Raw genomic sequence first — 21,276 nt, forward strand, 5'->3', positions numbered from 1 at the left:
CTTAAATTTTAACAGAAACACATTTTTGAAAACAAAAGGGAACCATTTAATCAGATTGGTTGAGATAGAGTTGAATCATACTGAGCCAACTTGCATCAGATTTATTTTATAACATATTAAAGTAAGCAGTCACTTCTATAAATCATGTCATGCGATTATATAACTTTTTTAAAAAAAAATTAAAAAAAAGATTAAATTATTGTTATTCTCAATTTGTCAATCAACACATCACTCTAATACATAAGCAACTATTCAAAAGCATTTTTAACCAACTAGACGGGTCAGTGCTCTCGTTAACATCTATCTTGTCATGGCAAGAGCCAAAAAATTTGTTTCTATTTTGCATCCATACAAACGAAAAACACGACCTCCATTGAGAGTTTCGTTTCAACCATTTGGAAGCCCAGTTATACCGGTTGTTTAAACACCATGCTCCATAAGGAACACTTTACTGTCGATATTCAATCATCTCGGGGCAATAGCGTTTGGAGAGCACTTCCACCTGTTCCATAAAAGGCCTCACCTTGTTCATGCCGATATATCGTACCATTTCAGTCCATCGCCTCCGGCAAACAGCCCCAGGTCTATAGGTGAAAAAACAAACAAATTTACACATAATTGAATATCCTTTGAGCACAAGGAGACACACGATGATAACAATAAGAAGAAATTTACAAAATTTTTGCAATTGAAGTACATCTTTAGCATAGAATCCATCTAACATGCTTGTGTTGGCAATTGTATATGTGATTTCGTTAAGTTACATGTATTTGATAATGAACTACATTCTATGTAGTAATTGGATACACAAAAAAATTAAATTAGATGAAAGCGAACAGAAGTTATCCTTGACGGATGGATCTAATTGAGTGCTTGCATAAGTTCATGTATCTTTGCAACATCTGCATAGTTCATGTTTAAAATACTGCAGCTAGCTTAATTAAAATAATGTATCACCGCTAATTTCCATCAATACATATCCAATAAAAGAAAATCTCTTAAAGTTCTGACACGACAACAAAAATTATAACCCTAAGCAAGTTATTCACGTGGTTGAAGAACACTTTATGGTTGAGGTAAGGTGTCAATATGTTGCAAACATATACTCCACTCTGTTTAGATATAAACATATGATATTCTAACATTTTATGGAACATTACCATAAAGCTTCTTTACGTAGAACATGATAAAGTAACATCAGTCAGTAAAAAATGAAAGGTTACATTACCATATGAAATAATTATAATGATAAATAGCTTCATAAGCCATGTGAGATGATAACAATATATTTTATAACCAATGTGTCAGTAGGATATCTGTGAGAGATTTCAAGAGCGAATAATCAGATTCACATTTAAAGAAATAAAGAAAGCACACCAACCTGTGCTCAAGAAGATTGTCCCAGTCAACATCTTCGTAACAGCAAGCATCTAAATTCCTTAGCCTGCAAACCCATGTTGACAATGATGACAATGCATATCTTAGCAGTTTCACGCAAAACGTCACATCAGCAACGAAAGGAAGACAAGATACAAAACCACCTATATTAGGCTCTGAAATCAATTTTGGTACGTAGAAATTGAGAATAGAGAGGAAATAAAACCTACGGGACAATAAAACTGCTACAAAAATGAAAAACAAACAAATCAAAGATACTACTGACTTGAAGCAGCACCTCTTGAATAAAAAATGTTTACCCTGACCTCACAAAACATTGACACTCAAGAACTTTGAGGTGGAGATAATACTTAATTTGATGATTCCAATATTAAACAATGTATCATTAACACTTGGGCATGATATTGCAATGATTTATGTCTAAACATTTTTTTTTGCTGATTCTTAATGCCAAAATTAATGATTTTTCTGTAGCAGAACTTTTCCAGATCAAGATCCAAGCATGCTTAAAATCTTGGTCCAATACCAACACATGTTCACGCTCAGACGAGTAATGTGATACTTCGATATGGATAAGCAAAAAACAACAAAACAACACACCATTCCAATTGAATATCTCCAGAAACAGAGAGAAGTTATTAGCATTAAGCCCATAATACCAAACAGCTAAGTTTTATCTCATTGTAATTCCAAGTTCCACCTTCAAAGTTCATTCTTACCAGAATTTTAGATTCTCATCAACTTAATGATTTATTTTTTTTAAATTTTCTATATTCCTTTTCTCATATTTTTCTTACCCCCCCCCCCCCCCCCCCCCCCCCCCCCCCCCCCTACTTGAATAATTACCTCACATCGTCATCAGACCATGTTTCTCCCACCCCTTGGAGTATGCACCTAAATACAATGGCAGCAAGGTAGATAATAATTCTAAATGATTTTTTTTGTTTACTAGTATTGAAGTAGAACACAAATTAGCTTGGATTCTACATTTGTCTTTAAACTATTGACAAGAACTTAGCATACAATACATGATTAATAAAAAGAGATATGGCTTCTATTTTCTTACATTCTAGATCAAAGATCTAGTCATATTCAACACCTATTTCGAATGAGGCCAGATAGTTTACTGTCCAAACTATAAATCCCAATGCTGATTATTCACATGCTTATACTAGAAAAAAAAAAAACTTTACTGTTTGTGCTCTCTCGCATGTTAGTTAATTAATATGGTTATATTTAGAGTCACTGAAATTTTGTAAATTCTTATTCAGATACTGAGGAACAAATTTATACATTCAAGGTTGACTGCTCAAGAATGTCTTCATAGAGTAGCAAAAGGAAGGTGATAGCAAGAAAAGAAAACATAAGATGCTGACTGCTGAGGATCTCCGTGTGATTTTAACAAACTGCAGTTAGGATATGAAATACTGGCACTGAATCAGAAATGAGAAGATGATGCTAGAATAGGAACAAACAACTAGGATAGAGCAATTAGCATTTGACATTCAACGAATAGACAAATAAAAGAACCAGATTTCCGGCTTGGCTGCTAATAAACTATCCAAAAAATTACAATGTCAACAACAATGGATCAAAATTGTCTTACGCATCCACCAAAAGGTAGTCATCCTTGTCATTCCATATTTTATTATTGACCAAAGGAGATGCTAATTGTTGATACCTGTAAGAGAAGCATGACACAATTGATAAATATCAAAGTAAAGATGAGAAACATTAAATTGGGAAATAAAATTTGTGTTTCTCTTAAATACTAGAAAAGACAACATTGATATAGGAGAGGCATCTTTCTGAAATAGCAGAGTAATGCAAACAAAATACATAAAGATGAGAAGCCACAAAATTAGAAAAATGCAATAACAACAACCACAACAACCAAATGTTTATCCGACTATGTGAGATTATATGGATCCTCCTGCGCCATTGGACTTGATACTCTACTATATCCTCATCTATAAGTTTTCTTTGGATTCTCTCTTCCTCAATTAATATACATATGTCAGTCTCACATCGCCTAGTTAGGGCATTTATTAGTCACCAAAGTGCATGTTCATACCATGTTAAACACATCTCTCAAAATTTTCCATGAATCGTCGCAATTCCGACTTTTTCTCTAATATTTTCATCTTTTATCATATTCATCTTTATATGTCTGCACATCCACTTTAACATCTTCATATCTACGACTCTCATTTTCTACTCATGTGCTCGATTCATAGCCTAACATTTAGCTACATATAACATAACATATCTAACCACTGTTTTGTAAAACTTTCTTTTATCCTTTAGAGGTACTATACGATCACAAAGCACACCTGACGCCCTCCTCCATTTCAACCATCCTACTTATATCATATGTAAAACATCTCTATCAATCCCTTTATCCTTTTACAAAAAGTATCCTAGATACTTAAAACTCTCAATATACCTCATCATTTGTTATCTTAAGAATTGACTTCCTATGTCTAATACTACTAAATTTAAATTTCATATATTCTTTCTTGACTCTAATAAGTCTAAAACCTTTTACTCCGCCAAGATTTGAACTTAACATTTACTCCTTCACGTGTCTTATCGACTAAAACAATATCATATGTAAACAACATTCACATAAACTTTTTCAAAAGTAATGAATATCATGTGTAAGCATTGCTTCTTTTTCTGATACTTTTAGCTTCTATCGTCGACCTTTCAAGCATAAATCCAAATTGATTTTTGGTCATCTTAGTCTCCTTTCTTAATATATATTTTTTATCACTCTTTTTTAAAGGTATGATTCATTAGTTTAATACCCCTACAATTCACACAATTTTGTACATTTTCTTGATTTTTATACAAGGGACTAAAGTATTTATCCTCCACTGATCAAGTATTTTCTTCGTTTTCAATATTAGGTTAAATGACTTCGTAAGTCATTTAATACCCTACTTCTCTACACACTTAGGTTGAATGACTTCATTCAATACGTCCAACCGCTTTTCCATTTTACATCGCATTTAATGTATGTTCTACTTTTGAAATTTAAATTTTTATACTCCTCCGGCCTACTTAAATTTCCTAACCTAAGTTGGTCGCCTAAAGCTTGATTAAAAGGTTAATGAGAATACCTCTTCTATGGCTCTTTTATGTCCTCATCCTTCACTATACCCTATTGGAGTCAACTCAAAAGTAACTCGACTTTAGACTTGTTATTGTTGCACTTGTCGCAAGTAGGATATTGTCTTTTTGCACTTCTTCTTGTTAATTGGAATAATAGAAAACAAGATTGGTACATTGTTGTCTAATCATATCATAGCAAAAAGTTGTTGTGAACTCACAAGACTTTTATGAAGCATGTGCTAGTGTTAATACTGTTCATACAGCATTTCATAGATAATGAATTCGTAAATCGTACTTTTTTCAAGACCTCATTGATGTTGCTTCTCAGTGATTGAAAAGAGCTTAGGATGTATTTTGTTAAGTGATAAGTAGGTATAGACCATATTCTAAAAACTGGTGACCAGCAGTACACAGTGCAACACCAGATGCTGGTTAATATAGGCTAAGCTTGTGACTGATGGGCAGTGCAGTACCAGATGATGGTTAACGCAGACCTAGAATCTGGCTGATGAATATCACAGTACCAGATGATTATTGATACAGATTTGGTATGTCACTAAAATTAGTAAAAAGTAAGAATGCAATAATTTGTCTAAGAAAGTAATCAAGGAATATCAAACTAATTAAGAAATTACCAACCACTTCATACAGCAAACAGCAGGAAATCGTGTGACCAACTTCTGACTGATTACATCCCAAGATATATTGTCTCTAAGCTACCAAAAAGGAAATGGATCATTAAGATTGGAAAAAATAACATAGAAATTGCTTTAATTAAATGACGATAGACAACTAAATATTTAAAAAAAAAACATGATCCACAAGCCAGAAACATAGCATCCTTGGAAAACAAAAACAACAGCAAATGTGGGTAATGAATGGGAGCCAACCATGTAATTCTTAGCACTTTTCTCTTCAAAAACTTTCAATCGTAAATCCATGTTTACTAGATCAAATAGAGTCTGATATTCTTCCTGTGACCAGGTTCCTGTACCAAGAGAAGCAACAAATTGGTTGGATTCGTCAAGATCTTATTCTTTATATGAAATGAACAAATATAGCATACAGACAAATTCTACCATAGAGCATTAGCCAACACAATCTATGAAAAGCGTCTAGGAAAGGAAACTAGTTAAGTGCACAACATTAATTCATTTCTGTTTCTTTAGAGATTGAGGCTGTTTTTAGCTGATTGCAAAGCATAAGTGATGGAAGAAATAGAGAAAGATAGGAGTGAAGCTTTTTTTTTTCTTCTTTTGGTTACGAATGAAAATGAGAAAGAAAAAGGAGGAAAAGTCGAAGGAACATTACAAGGGATGCATTTAAGATGATATTGATATGTACTTAAGTATTCAATAAATGTCATAGTTAGACAATGTAAGGCCATGACAAATACACACATTAATAGAGGAAGATGGAGGCCAAAGAAGAATTGATTAGTAACAACAAACTAGGATGCAATTAATTTAAATATAGATAAAGATAAGTAGGGGATCGAGTCCGATGACGTAAGAGGATTCATATAACCAACCTCACTTGTTGGATAAAGGTTTGGTTGTTGTCGTTGTTCAAGGGCCGAGCAGTTTGAGTTTTTTTATCACATGCAAGTATCCATATATGTACACAAGCATCTCCACCCAATGATACACTAAACAAGCATATAATTTTAGTAGTTTCACATTTAAAGAAACCGAATATCAAAATTGTGTGATAGGGTAAAAAAAAACATGCTAGAATTCAGCTTAGGAGTTGAATAGAAACAAGAGTTCCAAACATCATCTTCCAAATGCTATATAAAGCAGCAAGTGTCCAGAAATCAGTGATAATAGAAAGTAAACCTTTTCTATAATATGGTGATCTGATAGCTCGCCAAGTATCTTTAACATGTATCCGATGTCTCCCAAATTCGCGTGCTATTTTTTTCCATTTTGGCCCATGTATTGAATATAACCTACAGGCGTAAACACTAAATGATAAAACAAAAAATGACATGTTATCAATAATGCCATCAATATGGTCAGAGAATTTGTTATCACATGGAACAAATTGTGTAGTGGCAGTGCCTTGCAAAATATGCAGTATCCACAATTTATAATATCCACAACTTGGAAAAGCATGGTAAATAGCACATCAACCTCTTTTTGTTACTCCAGATTAGACCAGGATACCAATCAAAAGAAGATGATAATTTGCTCATTTATATCTAGGAGTAATCAGTTCATATGACAAAATTATGAAAACAAGCTACTCATTCCAATAATGGTATTTATCTGATGTATATGTAACAAAAAATCTGTAAGATATAACACCATAGATCATAAATTTAGTCAACAAAAAGAAGCCAGATACTATAAAACCAAGGCTAAGAATAAAGAAGAATGCTATATCACAAACTTGATTAAACGGTTTGTCTACAAGAACAATCACTTGCTTCATCTTTGAGCAGAATGAATTCTACCAATTCATTTAACCATTTCTGAATGACACTTAAACATATGATGCATGTCCAAATTTTGACAACCTAGACCAACCAACATGCATCTACATTGTCAAAAACTTAAATTATCCCGAAATTCATTTTTGAGTAGGATGAATTCTACCAATTCATTTAATCAGTTATGCATGACACTTAAACATATGATACATGTCCAACTTGACAACCTGGACCAACCAACATGCATCAACATTGTCAAACACAAAATATCACATAATTCATCTTTCAGTAGGATGAATTCTACCAATTCATTTAATCATTTATGCATAACACTTGGCACACAAAACATGTCCAACATGAAACCTGGACCAACCAACATGCATTTACATTGTCAAACACTTAAATTATCCCCAAATTCAACTTTGAGTGGGATGACTCCTACCAATTCATGACACTTAAAACATATGATGCAAGTCCAACTTGACAACCTAGACAAACCAACATGCATCTACATTGTCAAACACTTAAATTATCCTGAAAATCATTGTAACCATGATAACTTATGAAAGCCTAATATGTATGCAGCTTCTTTAGATTTTGCAATGCACTCACAAAATCAAGTTAAAGCAGCTTCCTTGCAAGGATAAAAACAGTTACTCAGCTCTCCAAATAAAAACAGTTATTCATGATCAGGGCAACATGAGTCAGGAAAGCTTTTGCGATTTGCATTGAAGGCAATTGAGGGTAGGCAACATGGTTGGTTGTTCATTATCAAGGCGATGCAAATAGGTGAAGCTTTTGCAACTCACATTAAAGACAATTGAGGCGGAGTGAGGTGGAATGAATCTCTAGCGTGTCAGTAAAACTTTCCTTATTTGCTCTTTCACTCTTCTCCTCCTCCTCTGCTATCGGACACAGCTACCCACACCAAAACCAACACCCAACACACAGTATTGTCTTATTTTGACAGGGGAAAAACCTAGCTCAAAAGCAGATTCCAAACTGGGTACATATATCACGGGACAAACAATTCAACACAAATTGTAAATTACCTCAAAAGTGTTTCACATTCTTCTGGTTCCCACTTGCTCTTGTTACCCCTTTCAAGTAGAACATGTGCTCGAGAATATATAGCCCTATGATGTCGATTTGGCAAACAAGCTTCTGCAGTAATATAAATGGCAGGCAATTAATCACCTGGATAAGCTAAGCAACTTAAACGCCGATTTGAGGAAATAGTTAGCTGATATTACTATGAGAATAACAGGCCAATTCTATTAAGTGGAAAACTAAAGAATCACATCCACATGCATGACTTCAACATAATACAATTAAACTCTATATATCCTAAAACACTATATGTAACTATCAATGTTCAACTTATAACACAAAATAGTAAAACCCAACAAATAAAACATAGCACTTGCACAAAGATTGGTAGCTTTGATAAATTGATGTCGTAGTTGATGTTGGACCTTAACATTCTTCCTTCTTTAGCTCCCGTTCAAACCGAAGATACCATAAATTTGAAGTTTGAAAAGATAGGATTGCATAGACATAGATTAATGTTGATGCAATCAACCTTTGGTCAAGGTTGACCAAACTTAGTTGACAAAATTCGAGCGGACATATTGAGTTTCAATATTTGAGCAATATGATAGTGGGTTGAGTGAGACATCAAGTAGGTCAAGGATGGCCAGATACTTAACAGTGGAGAAGTCTAAATGGATCAATGGTTGATTGGACACTTGACAATCGGAAGCCCAACAAGAATTTGGTATGAGATGAGAAGTCCAAATGGGTCACGGTTGACCAGACACTTGGCGGTCAGAAGTTCAACAGGCGGTTGTAAGTTCAATTGGGAGTTGATATGAGACGAGAAGTCCAAGTGGATTATAAAAGACCGAACACTTAGCAATGAGGGAAGACCTAATCGGGTATGGTTGACCAAATGTTAGACATGAGATGAGAAGTCCAAAAGATCAAGGAAGATCGGATGTTTGACAAATGACAAAGACCCGATAGATCAAGGTTGACCGGATGTTAGGCAACAGAAAAATCTCGATGGATCAAGGTTGACCAAATATTGAGCAAAGGAAGTGCTAACAGGTTGAGGTCAACCGGATATCAAACAAGATGAGAATTCAGACTAAGTAAGGCTGAAACATGAGAATTAGTCGATTGATAGGGTATATCAATGGACTGATGGATTCTAAACCCCCAAATGTGAGTTTGAGGTGTTTTTAAGATTCACTACATTAACTTCAAGGTTTGCTACTATAATAAACAATACAATCGTTTGATGAATGTAAACAGTTGACTGTTAGGTTACTGTAGCAAATAAAATTTTTGAAAATCGATCTTTCAACTCGATTGTTCACTAGCAATTGACTACTAAGGTTAAGCAATCGATTGTTATCACTGTTCATGCATATAGAAGGTGTTGGAATCGACTGCAGGTTTCTACTGTTGACGTAGCAGTCAATTGATGAGGTTTAGTAGTGGATTGATGGTGGTCAAACCGGATTGGTAAGAGTTGTTTTGTAGGTACAAGGGTCGGATTCGACGGAATAGTCAATTGAAGGCATATGACAATCGATTGCTAGATGAAAATCAGCCCAACAACAACAAGAGGGTTACAAGCAGATTTGAAGATGTCGATTATTGAGAGGTTGAAAACGAAGTGCTGCTGCATTTCCTATCAATCTAAAACATTAAAGAAATGTCCAAAGCAAAGTTCTCACTTGTAAAATGTTTTTCTTTCAATTGTCTTTGTATCTTCGCTTTGTTGTTGTATTGTTTGTAAGAACAGCTTGTAAAAGACTTCTCTATCTTTGGAAGGTATCCGAGAAGGAGAAGATTACTCATGATGGTAGATCGCTAGGACTAGGCCTTGGAGTAGCAATCTTAGGAGGTTGTTAACCAAGTATAATATCGATGTTGTGTTTGTGGCGTCGGTTTTTATTTGTCAAGTTTCCACTGTGCATTCAAATCAAGTCAACACAAATTAAAGAACTATTCACTCCCCCCCTCTAGCTCGCACCAATTCTATCAATTAATACCCCAATATCTACTCTTAAAAAAAAAATAAGGAGAGGTAAGTTGTGCAAGCAAAGGTTAACACCAAAAGAGGGAGATCAATAGTGTTCTCCTTGATCTCACACGACCTCCACAGAGAGCCAGCATCGAGATGTTGTGGTTGTCACTGACAACCATTATGGTGGTAAGAGTGCAATAGTGATGCAAGAGGGACACAACCATTATGGTGGTAAGAGTGCAATAGTGATGCAAGAGGGACACAACCATTATGGTGGTAAGAACACCCAAACACCATGTAAAGTTACCACTATAGTTGGCAAAGATAGGCACCTAAGGCACCACAAAGGGAATGTGTTCTGTGCAACAATGACTATGGGGAAGCTTACCTACTCTTGATCTTAAAACAAAAGTGAGAACAGACCACAAGCGAAGAGTTGCGCGACTCCTCTCAACAGACCTCACAAGTAGACTATAGTTCATTTGAACTAGTATGGTTGGAGCAAAAAGGCTATGGTGTTATTCTCGTGTGCAAAGCTGCAATCATTGAAGTTTATGATAGAGAATGAGAGGAGAGAAAGGGAGTGAAAGTATTAAACTGAATAGCAATTTAGCTATAACACCATTTAATGCAACACGATATTATACATATAGTGTTTTACATTGTAAAATGAATATGTATATTTTTTTCTCCATTAAATTATGAATTGGATAAGTTGATTAACGTAGTTTTGTACGTATTAGTCATTTTATTTAGCAGATAGGAATGCATATCATCTACATGCATATGCCTTTTAAAGCCTTGAATATCTTTGTCTACATCTTCTTATTGAATAGTATATCCATCAATTTTGAAACTCTTAAAGTTGATTCATTTCTAATTATTGAACATATTCATAATAGCTTTATATTAATAATTTAAAATGATAATATGATTAAACCCTACATCACATAAGTTGTCAACTTTAGTTTATTAGTATTAGGTAATATTAGGATATAATGTAAGTGGGCAAATAAATAACAACTAATTATTTCCAATCAAACTTCTTGAATCTCAAAAATATGTTCATCACAGGTTGTAGCTTTGAAAATATGAAAGCTCAGATAGTTTTTTGTGTAGATGAAAAGGAAAGAAATCTCTGATTATCTATTAAAAATAGTACACAAATGAAAAATTATATGAATATGCAACAAAATCAATATACAAATATTTAGAATGGAGATGATATAACTTTTAATAAAACTAAGTAATATTTTTCAATAAAACTTGACTAGTGAATATGCAAGTTCAGAATAAGTTTATGAAAATGATGCCTACTAATTACGCTCCAACATGATCTGACTTCTGGATATTCTTGACAGTGGAGAATCTTATGCACACCCTCCGACCCTAACTGATGTGCCTGAAAGATAAAAACATCACATGTTGCATGAGGCAGAAGGAAAAGAGAAAAAAATGAGAGAGAGTAAAAGTTAATGATGTACTACATTAGATTTGAAACATAAAATGATCATCTGACACTAAGAACTAAAAACTAAATTAATCTAACTCCAATAACCAACTAGAAATTTTTGTTTCAAATTTCGTGTTGCATCTGACGTGCTAAAGGATTTCTGCCATCTTCTTGTGAAAGATGCAACTTCAGAGTTTACAACAGTAAGGGCATTTCAACGATGGTCTAACACAAACAATATTGTACCATACCATGTATGCCTACATACAAGCCTGACTAATTGCCACAACATAGAGGAGTCAAGTACTAGTCAAAAATAATAAATATCCAGAATTTCAGTTTACCCAATTTGCTTACACCTGTCTCTGCTTTGTTTGTTCCCACCTCTCCCCTTTATTTTTATGTTAAGCATTAGCCTTTCTTCACCCTTTCTTTATCCTTTATCCTTTCTTTTTTATTCTACACAATTTGTTTATGCCTTTCAAATGTTTTGCACTCATCTTATTTATTTTCTTCACTTTTTCCCCTCCAATTTTCTGGGTTTTGCCCCTCAGTTGCCCAGTCCTGCTATCAATTTTCCTACCTTGCTCTTTCTCTTCTCCGCCACTCCCCATGCCTCCTCTTCCCTCTTCTACTCATGCTCCCTCTGAGTGTCAGAGTGTTGGCCAATATGAATTCATGGCCAAAACATGACACACAGATTGGTAACAGTACAGTGACAGCCTGACCAGCAATTGATATCCTCAATTCATCATTTGATACAATGCCAGGACGCATGATTCACAAAATATCTGGATACCTGGATTAACAAAAAAAAAAAAAAAAAAAAAAAAGGGAGGGGGGGACGCATGTTTCACAGGGCAACCACTGCATAAGAGAAAAGGTGAAAAGGGAATAGTCCAGGGATGCCAAAATATAATTTGATTCATAATCATCACAAACTTGAATGTCTTATAATTATGTCTATATATAGGATTTTATTCCCAAGAGAAAAAAATAATGAAATAAATTGTGCCAATATAGGCTTTTGTGCCTAAGATAAAACTGATAATAATAAAATATTGATTTAACCAATGGACTCATTCTATCTTTATTGTAATTTTATGGGTCAGTTGAATAAAGTGATTTGTTTTTTGAAAATTGCAGCAAACCAAAAACAATTCTGGTCCCCAGCAGTTCCATCTGACTGGCTAGACTGGTTTTTTCTAAATAACTATAATTCAAAGTGTATGCCTTAAAGGCTGACCAGTTTAATTAAATAAGGATCCTTATAGCCTGCACATATCATCTGCAAGTTCCATGAAAATGGCTAAAAAAGACTTGGCAATATTGTGACCTTTCCAGGTACTGATGTGTGACAAGACTACATCTCATCATCAAATTTCATTGCCTTTTCACTTTTCCTAACAATTTGAGATTTTAATGATCATCATAGGATATGTTGACCTGCAGTATCAAGGAAGAGTAAATTTACTATCAAGACGGCATGTTATCCAGATTCCAGAAAGTAAAACATTCTTGCATACAGATGGCAATAAGGCAGGGCATTCAAACCAAGCATGTATTTAGACAATAAGAAAAAATATAAATCTAAAACATACTTTCAATGTGTATATATATGGAAGGATGCAATGAGAAAGGGAAAATAAAATAAAATTTTCAATACGGATAAGAAGATAAAAAGAATGGCATACATTGGAAGGATGAACAAAATGGAATTCTAGCTTGTTTTATTTTTAATGTTTAATATGAAGGACAAATGAGAGAGTGAAGATTAGAAATATAATTTGACAATCAGTTTTCGATTCCACTATCTATCTTTGACCTAGTATTGATAAAAGGAAAAGATTATCCCTTCATTTCCTTTTTCTGATTTGTGTTTCCAATCCATCCTTCTACATCTGAATCCTTCCAATATAAGAGAGAGTGAAGATTAGAAATATAATTTGCCTATTAGTTTTCGTTTCCGCTGTCTATCTTTGACCTAGTATTAAGAAAAGGAAAAGATTATCTCTTCATTTCATTTTTCTAATTTGTGTTTCCAGTGCATTCTTCTATATCTGAATCCTTCCAATATATCTTCCATATAACAACACCTATAGTGAACCATCAAGGAAATAACAATTACCAATTCAAGCTTTTTTTGTAGAATAGTTGATAAACTAACCTTAATGTATTCATCTATTGCTTCAAGTATCTTCTGGTCTTCTTCTTTACTGAAGCGTTTGCCTTGGATTAAAGGTATTTCAGCATTTTCTTCATTGTAAGAACCAGTCCCATTGGGAAACACCTCAACTTCACTTGAAAAACTTACTTTCTTTTTCTTTAGGGAAGAAACATCTGAGCCATCCTTAAAGCACTTCTTGTTCTTTGAGCTACAGACCTCTGAGTCGTCTGTTGCCTTCTCCTTCCTCACGCTTGATGTGTCCTTATTTCCTTCAGCTTCTGCAGCTTGAATGGGTTTTCTTAGCTTGTCCTTGTTCTTCAGTGTGTTTTCAGAATGGTTTTCTGCTTCTTGATTCTCTGAATTTTGATCCTTCTTGCTCTTCTTTCTCTTCTTGTTAAGTATTGTTGTTGCAGATGGCATTTCACTGATTTCTTGAGTTGCCTTCCTAACTTCGATGCCCAATGATTGGTTCCCATTTGTACAAGTCTCATGTGAATCCACTTTAAATTCACAGGCATCATGTGCCCTTTTCACTTTCCTTTTTGCTTTATCCACTGAAATATGAAGCCTATCAGGGTTTGTTGAGGCTTCATTTTCTGCAACCATTGCTCTTTCAACATCACGGATTTCAAGCACAAGATGCTTATGATTCTCAAGTTTCTTGTCATTCTTTTTCCTTCTTGCCTTCACATTTTCCATATTGTTTCTACCACTGTCACAAACAATATTGTTATCATCAGCAGCAACCTTGCCACCTTCTCTGTTTTTATCCCCAGAAGCTTCACCTGCAGTAGGCCCTGTAGAAAGGGCACTGACTTTCAATACATTATCCTTCTTTCTCTTTTTCATATTGGTATCAACAGCCATGTTGACTAAATCACCATCTCTCTGCTTCCTCTTCCTATTTTCCTCTGCCTTTGGTGCCTCACTGCCTCCTCCATCACCATCTCTGTCTTTCCTTCTCTTTTTCATATTGGCATCAACCGTCAGGTTCACTAAACCATCATCTCCCTGCTTCCTCTCCCTATTTTCCTCTCCTTTTGGTGCCTCACTGCCTCCTCCATCACCATCTCTAGCTTTCCTTCTCTTCTTCTTGCCATCTTGACTACCATGCTGTTCTATTTCTGCCTTTTCCACATCCTTTTCCACATCTGTCGCAAATTTACCACTAGAAATCCCTCGACCTTCCTCATTCATGAGACTCTTAGTCTTCGTCTTCTTATGCTTCTTCAATGCTACTTGATTTTCCACCAAAGAGCCGCTTGAACCGTCTTCCACAATACCACTGCTCATGACATCCATCTTGCCGTTATCTTCCGGTTGCTTTTTCTTCTTATATTTCTCCACGTGTTCACTCATTTGTTCCTCTTCCACAATATCACATAAGCCTTCCTCTATCTCGAAATTCCTACTTTTCTTCTTCTTATTCTTCTTCAATGCTACTTGATTTTCCACCAAGGACGCGCCTGGACCCTTTTCCACAATACCGCTGCCCATGCCATCCATCTTCCCATTATCTTCCGGTTGCTTTTTCTTCTTATATTTCTTCTTCTCGTCTTCACTCATTGCTCCTGCTCGGTTAGATCGAACAATTTATCTCCTCCCTCAAGCTAGATAGGCCCTATTATTTAAAAAAAAAACAAAGTAAATAAACTTAGATCAAATTATAATAAAGTAAATTTGTAATGGACGCAGAGATCATCACACAAATACGCAAATACAAAGAGAAAACGATTTAAAATAAAACAGAATTCACGCGCGCCAGGAGTAGGAGGCGGCAACGGAGATCGGCAATTGAAGGTCTAGATTTCCAAATTAGGGTTCAAGGAAAAGTGTTTTGCTGCAGGCTATGCTGTCTGGAAACGGCATTTTGACTGCCGTCCCCGTTTCCGAAACGGTGGGAAACGTTCCATCCGTGGAAACTTACAAGAAACGGCCAATGGGGGACCAGGCGCCGCAACCGCAGAGGTTTTCATCACAGCCAACCCCTGGCTTCTCCAGTGGCTTGGTGAGAAGAGCAGACACCGGCGCATCGAGAGGAGGAAGAACAGGGCTAAACAAACCTAAACCAAAATCCAACACTTACCTCAAATTGAAGCCCAATCAAGCCTCCTCACGAGCTCTCCGATCCGGCGATGCCGTGTGCGGTCGGAAGCAGTAAGCGGCGTCGATCGACTCTTTGAGGCGGTGGCGATCGACGTCGAAGGCGGCAGCGAACAGGGCGGCGGTGGCGATCACAGCGAGGGCAGAGGAGGAACGTGAGGAAGGAAAGAAGAAGAGAAGAGGGGACGGCGCTTCCTTGGTTCCTACTCCGGTGTCGACGGCAGTCGCGCGTGCGTGCGTCAGCGGAACAGGGGAGGCTGGCGGCGAGAATCGCTATTGGGAGTCGGGAGAAGAAGTTAGGTTACGTAGCTTTATTAATTAATTTGGGTTGGAGTTTAAACAGTTAATTCATTAATCCATCCACTACCAATAAAACCCACTAAACCTCTTAATCCTAAATGAATTATGATTTGATTGATCAAACTCCATCCTATTTAATTAATCCTTCCTAAATTAAAGTTAAGGCTATTTAATTTTAGGTCTTCGACACTGTAGGTCTTTGACGTTTCCAAAAATCGAAAACTTTAACTATTACCGTTTTCCGTTTCCGTTTCCATGTTTTCCGTTTTCCGTCTCCAAGTTTCCAGACAGCATAGGCTGCAGGTACCCGGGTAATGGTATAGGCTACAGTTGAATCACGAGAAGAGATGCAGAAGACCTTCACGGCGTGCCCCGAGACGAGCACGAGTACTGTAAACCCACGTTAACACAGAGAGAGAGAGCTATCGCTGAAGCGGGGGCAGCGTGATCGGAAGAAGGAGGTCACCAGCGCACGGAGTCCGGCGGACTAGGCGGCGGATGGGATCGAGGGCTCAGGAGGTCAGAAGGTCGGTCTTATCAACCGGTTCGCCCCGGTTTAATTTTGGTTCATTCATGAAATATTCAACTCGTGTGCGATCTAAACCGGATTCAGGTTCAAGCACAACTCGAGTCGACACACACCTCATCAACCACTAACTAATCTTACTAAACAATTACAAAAATAAATAATAAATATTCATTTTATTTCTAATTTTAATTTCATTAACAAGAAACTTGTACATAAGCAAAGATGTGAGAAACTCTATTACATTTACACAGCAATAAAAGTTAAATAATAAACACATTACGATCCAAAGTGGCAGCTCATAATTTGCACAAAAATCTCACAGACGACGATACAACAAGCACCTCAAGTAAACGAGTTACAAGCGAAAGAAGCAAAGATGTCATTCATTCATGATTCATCCAAAGGCAACCATTCTAGTTCCAGTTCCATCTCCCCGGACTCCACATTCTGGAGCTTCAGATGCACCTCTTGCTTGATCCTTCCATCGACAATGTTGACAAGGCTGTCCTCCATGAGTGCATTGTCGCTTGTTTTCAGCCACTTCCCTACCTGCATGTTCCCAGGAACGTCCGAATCCCCGAAGGCCAATGCCGCCGTGATCATCGCCTGCAGGTCGATCTCGGCCTCACCCATTATGTCGTCCGCGGAAATAACATCATGGTCATACACTTGCTGGTAGAAGAGAGAAACACATGTCATTTTTGGTTCCGAGTTTATGTTGGCAGTAACATTCTGTGCCATTTTTAGAGACAACTATTCTACCATGAACTGGAGCTAAACATTTCGAAAGCAAAGTAACTAAACTTTTCGCGAGGTTAAAGTCGAGTAACTGAAACCTTGATACACGATGATATATCGAACGAATAGATAGCTACATCCTCATAGAACAGTACTCAAAATTTTGACTAGGCCATGAAATTACACTGCTAATCTTTGTAAAACATTATTTATTCTGTGCAAGGAAACAGATCCAGAAAAAAAGAAATAGCACATGGAAAATAAGATTAGCAGTAAGATTCTAAAAAAAACAAATCAAACTAACCAACTTCAGAGCGCCGTAATTTTGTGGAATTGAAAACTTGAGTTCTTCATTCCAAACCGGATTCAAGTTGCTGTTCTTTACTGTGGTCTGGGATTTCTGGTACACTCGATGAGCATTAGAATATGATTCAGAAGTAGCTTAATTCAAATTCAACATTTACAGCACACACAGTAAGTCACCTGTTGGCCGAGCATTAAAACAACATACGGGTCACTAGTCAACATGTCTCTAACAGCTAATTTTGAACCTCGAACTACTTTGACCTTCAAATTTCCGATGAATTGCCCCATCTCCACCTGTGATCATTCTAGAAACCTGTTTATTAACGTACCAACAGAGAAACTGTTGATACAAATCTTGAAACAGATGTTGACAAATGATCACTTACATTCTTCTTTGTACTTTTGGAATCAAAGGTAGAAGCTGAACTTTTTGAAGATTCAACATATTGGAACGGACTCTTTGTTGATACAATACGCAAGCTTGGTGTTAAAAATTCTTGCGACACATACTTGGACCTATTGAAGAAGAAAAGAAAAAAAATGTCAGCCTACACACGTTGCAGCATAAACCTGTCAAACATGCTCTACCTGATAAACTTGATCCTGTCCTCCGTATTTGAGTCTGGTTTTGGTTTTGGATAGTTTCGTGGAAGAAAAGCTTCATTAATTGAGTTGGCATAGGAGTTTCCACCAACTTCAATGACTGATTCCATGTCACCTTCAGACCATTCATCCAGTGTCAGGGAAAGCACCTGAATGACAAGAATCGAAAAAAGGAAAAATGAACTCCAACACAATTCCATTTTCAGAAGTCTGGCTTATAAATTTCTAAATGTGGCTTGGTTTCCTCTGCCTACACAAACCTTGCCAAAACATATGACCAATTGGAACAAAAACAAAAATGCAGAACTTTTATGTTTTTTTCTAGACCTAAGCATCATTAGTTTAAATCCCTCTTTTGAATGAGTACACCCCTGCTGTGATTATTTCAATATCTCTACCCGTGAAACACAACGCATCTTCTGTCACTAATCAAATAAGAGAGAGCACAGTAGAAAATGTGGATAATCTGCCAAAATCAGCAAAAAGAGATGCTTGAAGAATTGAGTAACTACATGCCTACAATTTGTGAGAACAATAGAGCCAATTCAACTCAGCAACCGAGCACCTAAACCAATACCTTAGAAGTATCAGCCCCAAGGCTTCGGTGGACCTCACTGCATTTCAGGCATAGAAAAACCCCAATATTAGCAGACCTGTAATAACAAGCATGTTTTATATCAGAAAATCCAAGCTTAAGAATAAACCCACAAAAAAGATGATCTCATGGATTTAGGATAGAAATGTTAAATTGACTGCCATCTATGATTATCTAGACCAGAAATGATGAACTAGGCAACAATATCACATGAAATTAATTACTCAATATTCAGTAAGTTTGAGGTGATCAGATATCCATAGACAAAGTCATGCAATTATAGGGCAGTTAGTAAACATACTATAATCCTAAAATACATGAAAAAACTAAGGGTTCTATTGTAACTTTGGGTCAGAGATAAATTTGCATGATCCCTTAATATTTAAGAATTTAGTCTAAATGCTGATACTAGACAATTTTGATAATTCCTAAATGCATTAGATAAACTAATGATTATCGTAAATTTGACTAAGAATAGCTTTGCACAATCACTTAATATGAAATATATTGTCTTAACACCCATGCTAGGCCTACAAATTTATTAGCATTGCATACAAAATACCAAGGCAAACTTCCTGATAATGAAGCAAAAGCTTTTTTAAATAATGAATAAGAAAAATGCATTTGCTGTTGAAAGTACATGAGTACCATTCTCTTTCATAATGCTGATGATTCCAATCAAGATTAGCACCATTGATTTACAATACATGTCACTACCAGGCATGCACCTCATATAAGCAACAAGATGACCATTTACAACACTTACACCCATTTTGGATCTGGAGCACTACAATCTGCACAAATTCGATTATCGCTTCTCATACTAAGATCCCGCAGTTTCTTCCATTTGCCTGTTATAGAAATAAGAAATTATAATGAACTAAGAAAATTAATATCAGCCATATCATGATGATGGAGCTTCCAATTGAAATATGGCATCACATGTAAAGCTTGAAGTATATCATCTATAAACAATATCTCTAGTATGTATCTGATGAATGCAGAAATGATAATAGTGTGTTTTGTTTCTTATCAAGCTAGTCCATCAGTTTGGTAGCATGTATTGGAAGATGATATACATCAGAAATGATGTACGGAGTGTGACACAGTAAGTATGTTTACCAATCCTCAGAGCAAGAGTACTTGGTTGCTGAGTTTTTTTTGCCTCCGACCTATTTGATTAATGGACGCAACTAGAAAAACTATTCCTTTCAGACAATTGCCCATCTCAGGCTCCAAAGAGGAGTTTAAACCTTATAAAACAACTAATGAGTTCCTATCAACCTGAACTGACCTGGAAATACATTAAACTCTAAATTAAGAATAGATCATATTGTCGTAGATTAGATAAACATGACCACAAAAGTAATCCAAAAATTCTCAAGGAATGATAACTTGTCTAATCCATGTTCAAGGTGTCATCTGGAAAAATGCTTCCACATGTATTCCTCAGTTTGGTAACTGATTACATATTAGCAGATGTAGTCAAACATAGTACATATGATGCTTAGAATAATTTCCCATGCAAGAACACCAACTCCAGAATTTTCTGGCAATTAAATGATAAAGCCAGCATATTTGACTTTGTAAATGCTCCTATTAAGTTCATCTAGGCATATAACGACGAATAACAGCATTAACAAGTATGAACAGATGAGGTCTTGTGTACCTGGCGCTGTCTTGTCAGGCCTGTCGTGCCGAGCACTCATTTATTCAGTAATCCACAGAATGCTAAATTTCACAAATGAAAGAGGGAAAATCAACAAAACTTGAACAGCTACAAGTCAAACAGCTTAGTAATTTGCATAACATTTTAAGATGATCAGGTTAAGAAAAGTTCATTTGCTTTCAATTGTTATCACTATCAAATTACTTCATGGTATCCAATTTTTGGTCAGTCAAACTGTAGAAGGCAAAGGATTCATTAGTGGATTTCTAAATCTCGATAGGGAAAAGCTAAACAGACAAAACAAAATTAAGAGTCAAACAAAATGGAAAAATCGAAGATGGCAAGAAGGTGAACTTGAAATCCTCAACCATCTGTGCCACTACAAGAACATCTCATAAACCTAAGTTCAACATCACTGTTCCCGCTCGCCAAAAAAGATCAGATCCAGCAGATTGGGTTTCTTACTCAACCTAGCGACTGGAAATCAAGATAAACCATCTAAGGAGTAAACTTGAAGCGATCGCGACGAATATCCCACCAGAATAAAGCCAGAATACGGATCAGATCTTTCAGAAAGCAAACCACTAAATGCACGCATCGATAACCCGCTCGAATCGTCAGATATGCGTCGAAAGCGCAATCCAAGCATCATTCTGTAAGCTTACTTGGAAAACTAGCAGCTATCAGAGCAAAATCTTCCGGAATCGAGATTGAAAATGGAGTTGTGGTCGTCTCCTCCACAGTTCATCCGAAATTGCAGAAGAATGTACTTTTGCATATAAATATACAATTCCTCCACGGGATAATTTGAGAATCTTGGAAGTAAA

The 21,276-nt window shown here is 36.1% G+C and overlaps 2 protein-coding genes across 6 annotated transcripts; both read right to left on the reverse strand.

Annotated features, from left to right (window-relative positions):
• Positions 1-133: 133 nt before the first annotated feature.
• On the reverse strand, positions 134-15,916 carry LOC141838628 (uncharacterized). 5 transcript variants are annotated; one of them, XM_074726159.1, is made up of 10 exons: positions 15,693-15,912; positions 13,607-15,227; positions 11,304-11,388; positions 8,002-8,113; positions 6,354-6,466; positions 5,406-5,503; positions 5,155-5,231; positions 3,005-3,079; positions 1,382-1,444; positions 134-584 (listed from the first exon to the last, which is right to left on the reverse strand). In XM_074726159.1, exons 2-10 carry the CDS (start codon positions 15,170-15,172, stop codon positions 449-451), a joined length of 2,325 nt encoding a protein of 774 aa, XP_074582260.1. In that variant the 5' UTR covers positions 15,173-15,227; positions 15,693-15,912; the 3' UTR covers positions 134-448. The 5 variants fall into 5 exon arrangements, 1 of the variants encoding a protein (XP_074582260.1); XR_012602650.1 differs by having other exon boundaries at positions 498-584; positions 5,151-5,226; positions 15,693-15,916; XR_012602649.1 differs by having other exon boundaries at positions 498-584; positions 5,155-5,226; positions 15,693-15,915.
• An 841-nt stretch (positions 15,917-16,757) lies between these two features.
• Positions 16,758-21,190, reverse strand: LOC141838629 (ADP-ribosylation factor GTPase-activating protein AGD12-like). The gene is made up of 9 exons (XM_074726160.1): positions 21,115-21,190; positions 20,450-20,511; positions 19,547-19,631; positions 18,763-18,838; positions 18,171-18,334; positions 17,969-18,098; positions 17,760-17,876; positions 17,581-17,676; positions 16,758-17,210 (listed from the first exon to the last, which is right to left on the reverse strand). The coding sequence occupies exons 2-9, from the start codon at positions 20,487-20,489 to the stop codon at positions 16,926-16,928; spliced, it is 993 nt and encodes a 330-aa protein (XP_074582261.1). The 5' UTR covers positions 20,490-20,511; positions 21,115-21,190; the 3' UTR covers positions 16,758-16,925.
• Positions 21,191-21,276: the final 86 nt, after the last annotated feature.

This window comes from Curcuma longa, chromosome 11 (genome assembly GCF_044706935.1).
Source record: "Curcuma longa cultivar G26 ecotype Majalengka, Jawa Barat chromosome 11, ITB_CL_G26_1.1, whole genome shotgun sequence".
Lineage (NCBI taxonomy): Eukaryota > Viridiplantae > Streptophyta > Magnoliopsida > Zingiberales > Zingiberaceae > Curcuma > Curcuma longa.

What these genes read in the sequence shown, in the direction of transcription:
- LOC141838628 (XM_074726159.1), bottom strand. Translation starts at nt 15,172, where the DNA reads ATGAGTGAAGACGAGAAGAAGAAATATAAGAAGAAAAAGCAACCGGAA. An exon ending in GAATGTGAAACACTTTTGAG is followed by an intron (nt 6,467 to 8,001) that starts GTAATTTACAAT and finishes TTACGCCTGTAG; the next exon opens with GTTATATTCAATACATGGGC. An exon ending in AAAGTGCTAAGAATTACATG is followed by an intron (nt 5,232 to 5,405) that starts GTTGGCTCCCAT and finishes CCTTTTTGGTAG; the next exon opens with CTTAGAGACAATATATCTTG.
- LOC141838629 (XM_074726160.1), bottom strand. Translation starts at nt 20,489, where the DNA reads ATGAGTGCTCGGCACGACAGGCCTGACAAGACAGCGCCAG. An exon ending in GCTCCAGATCCAAAATGGGT is followed by an intron (nt 18,839 to 19,546) that starts GTAAGTGTTGTA and finishes TTGTTATTACAG; the next exon opens with GTCTGCTAATATTGGGGTTT. An exon ending in TTGGGGCTGATACTTCTAAG is followed by an intron (nt 18,335 to 18,762) that starts GTATTGGTTTAG and finishes CTTGTCATTCAG; the next exon opens with GTGCTTTCCCTGACACTGGA.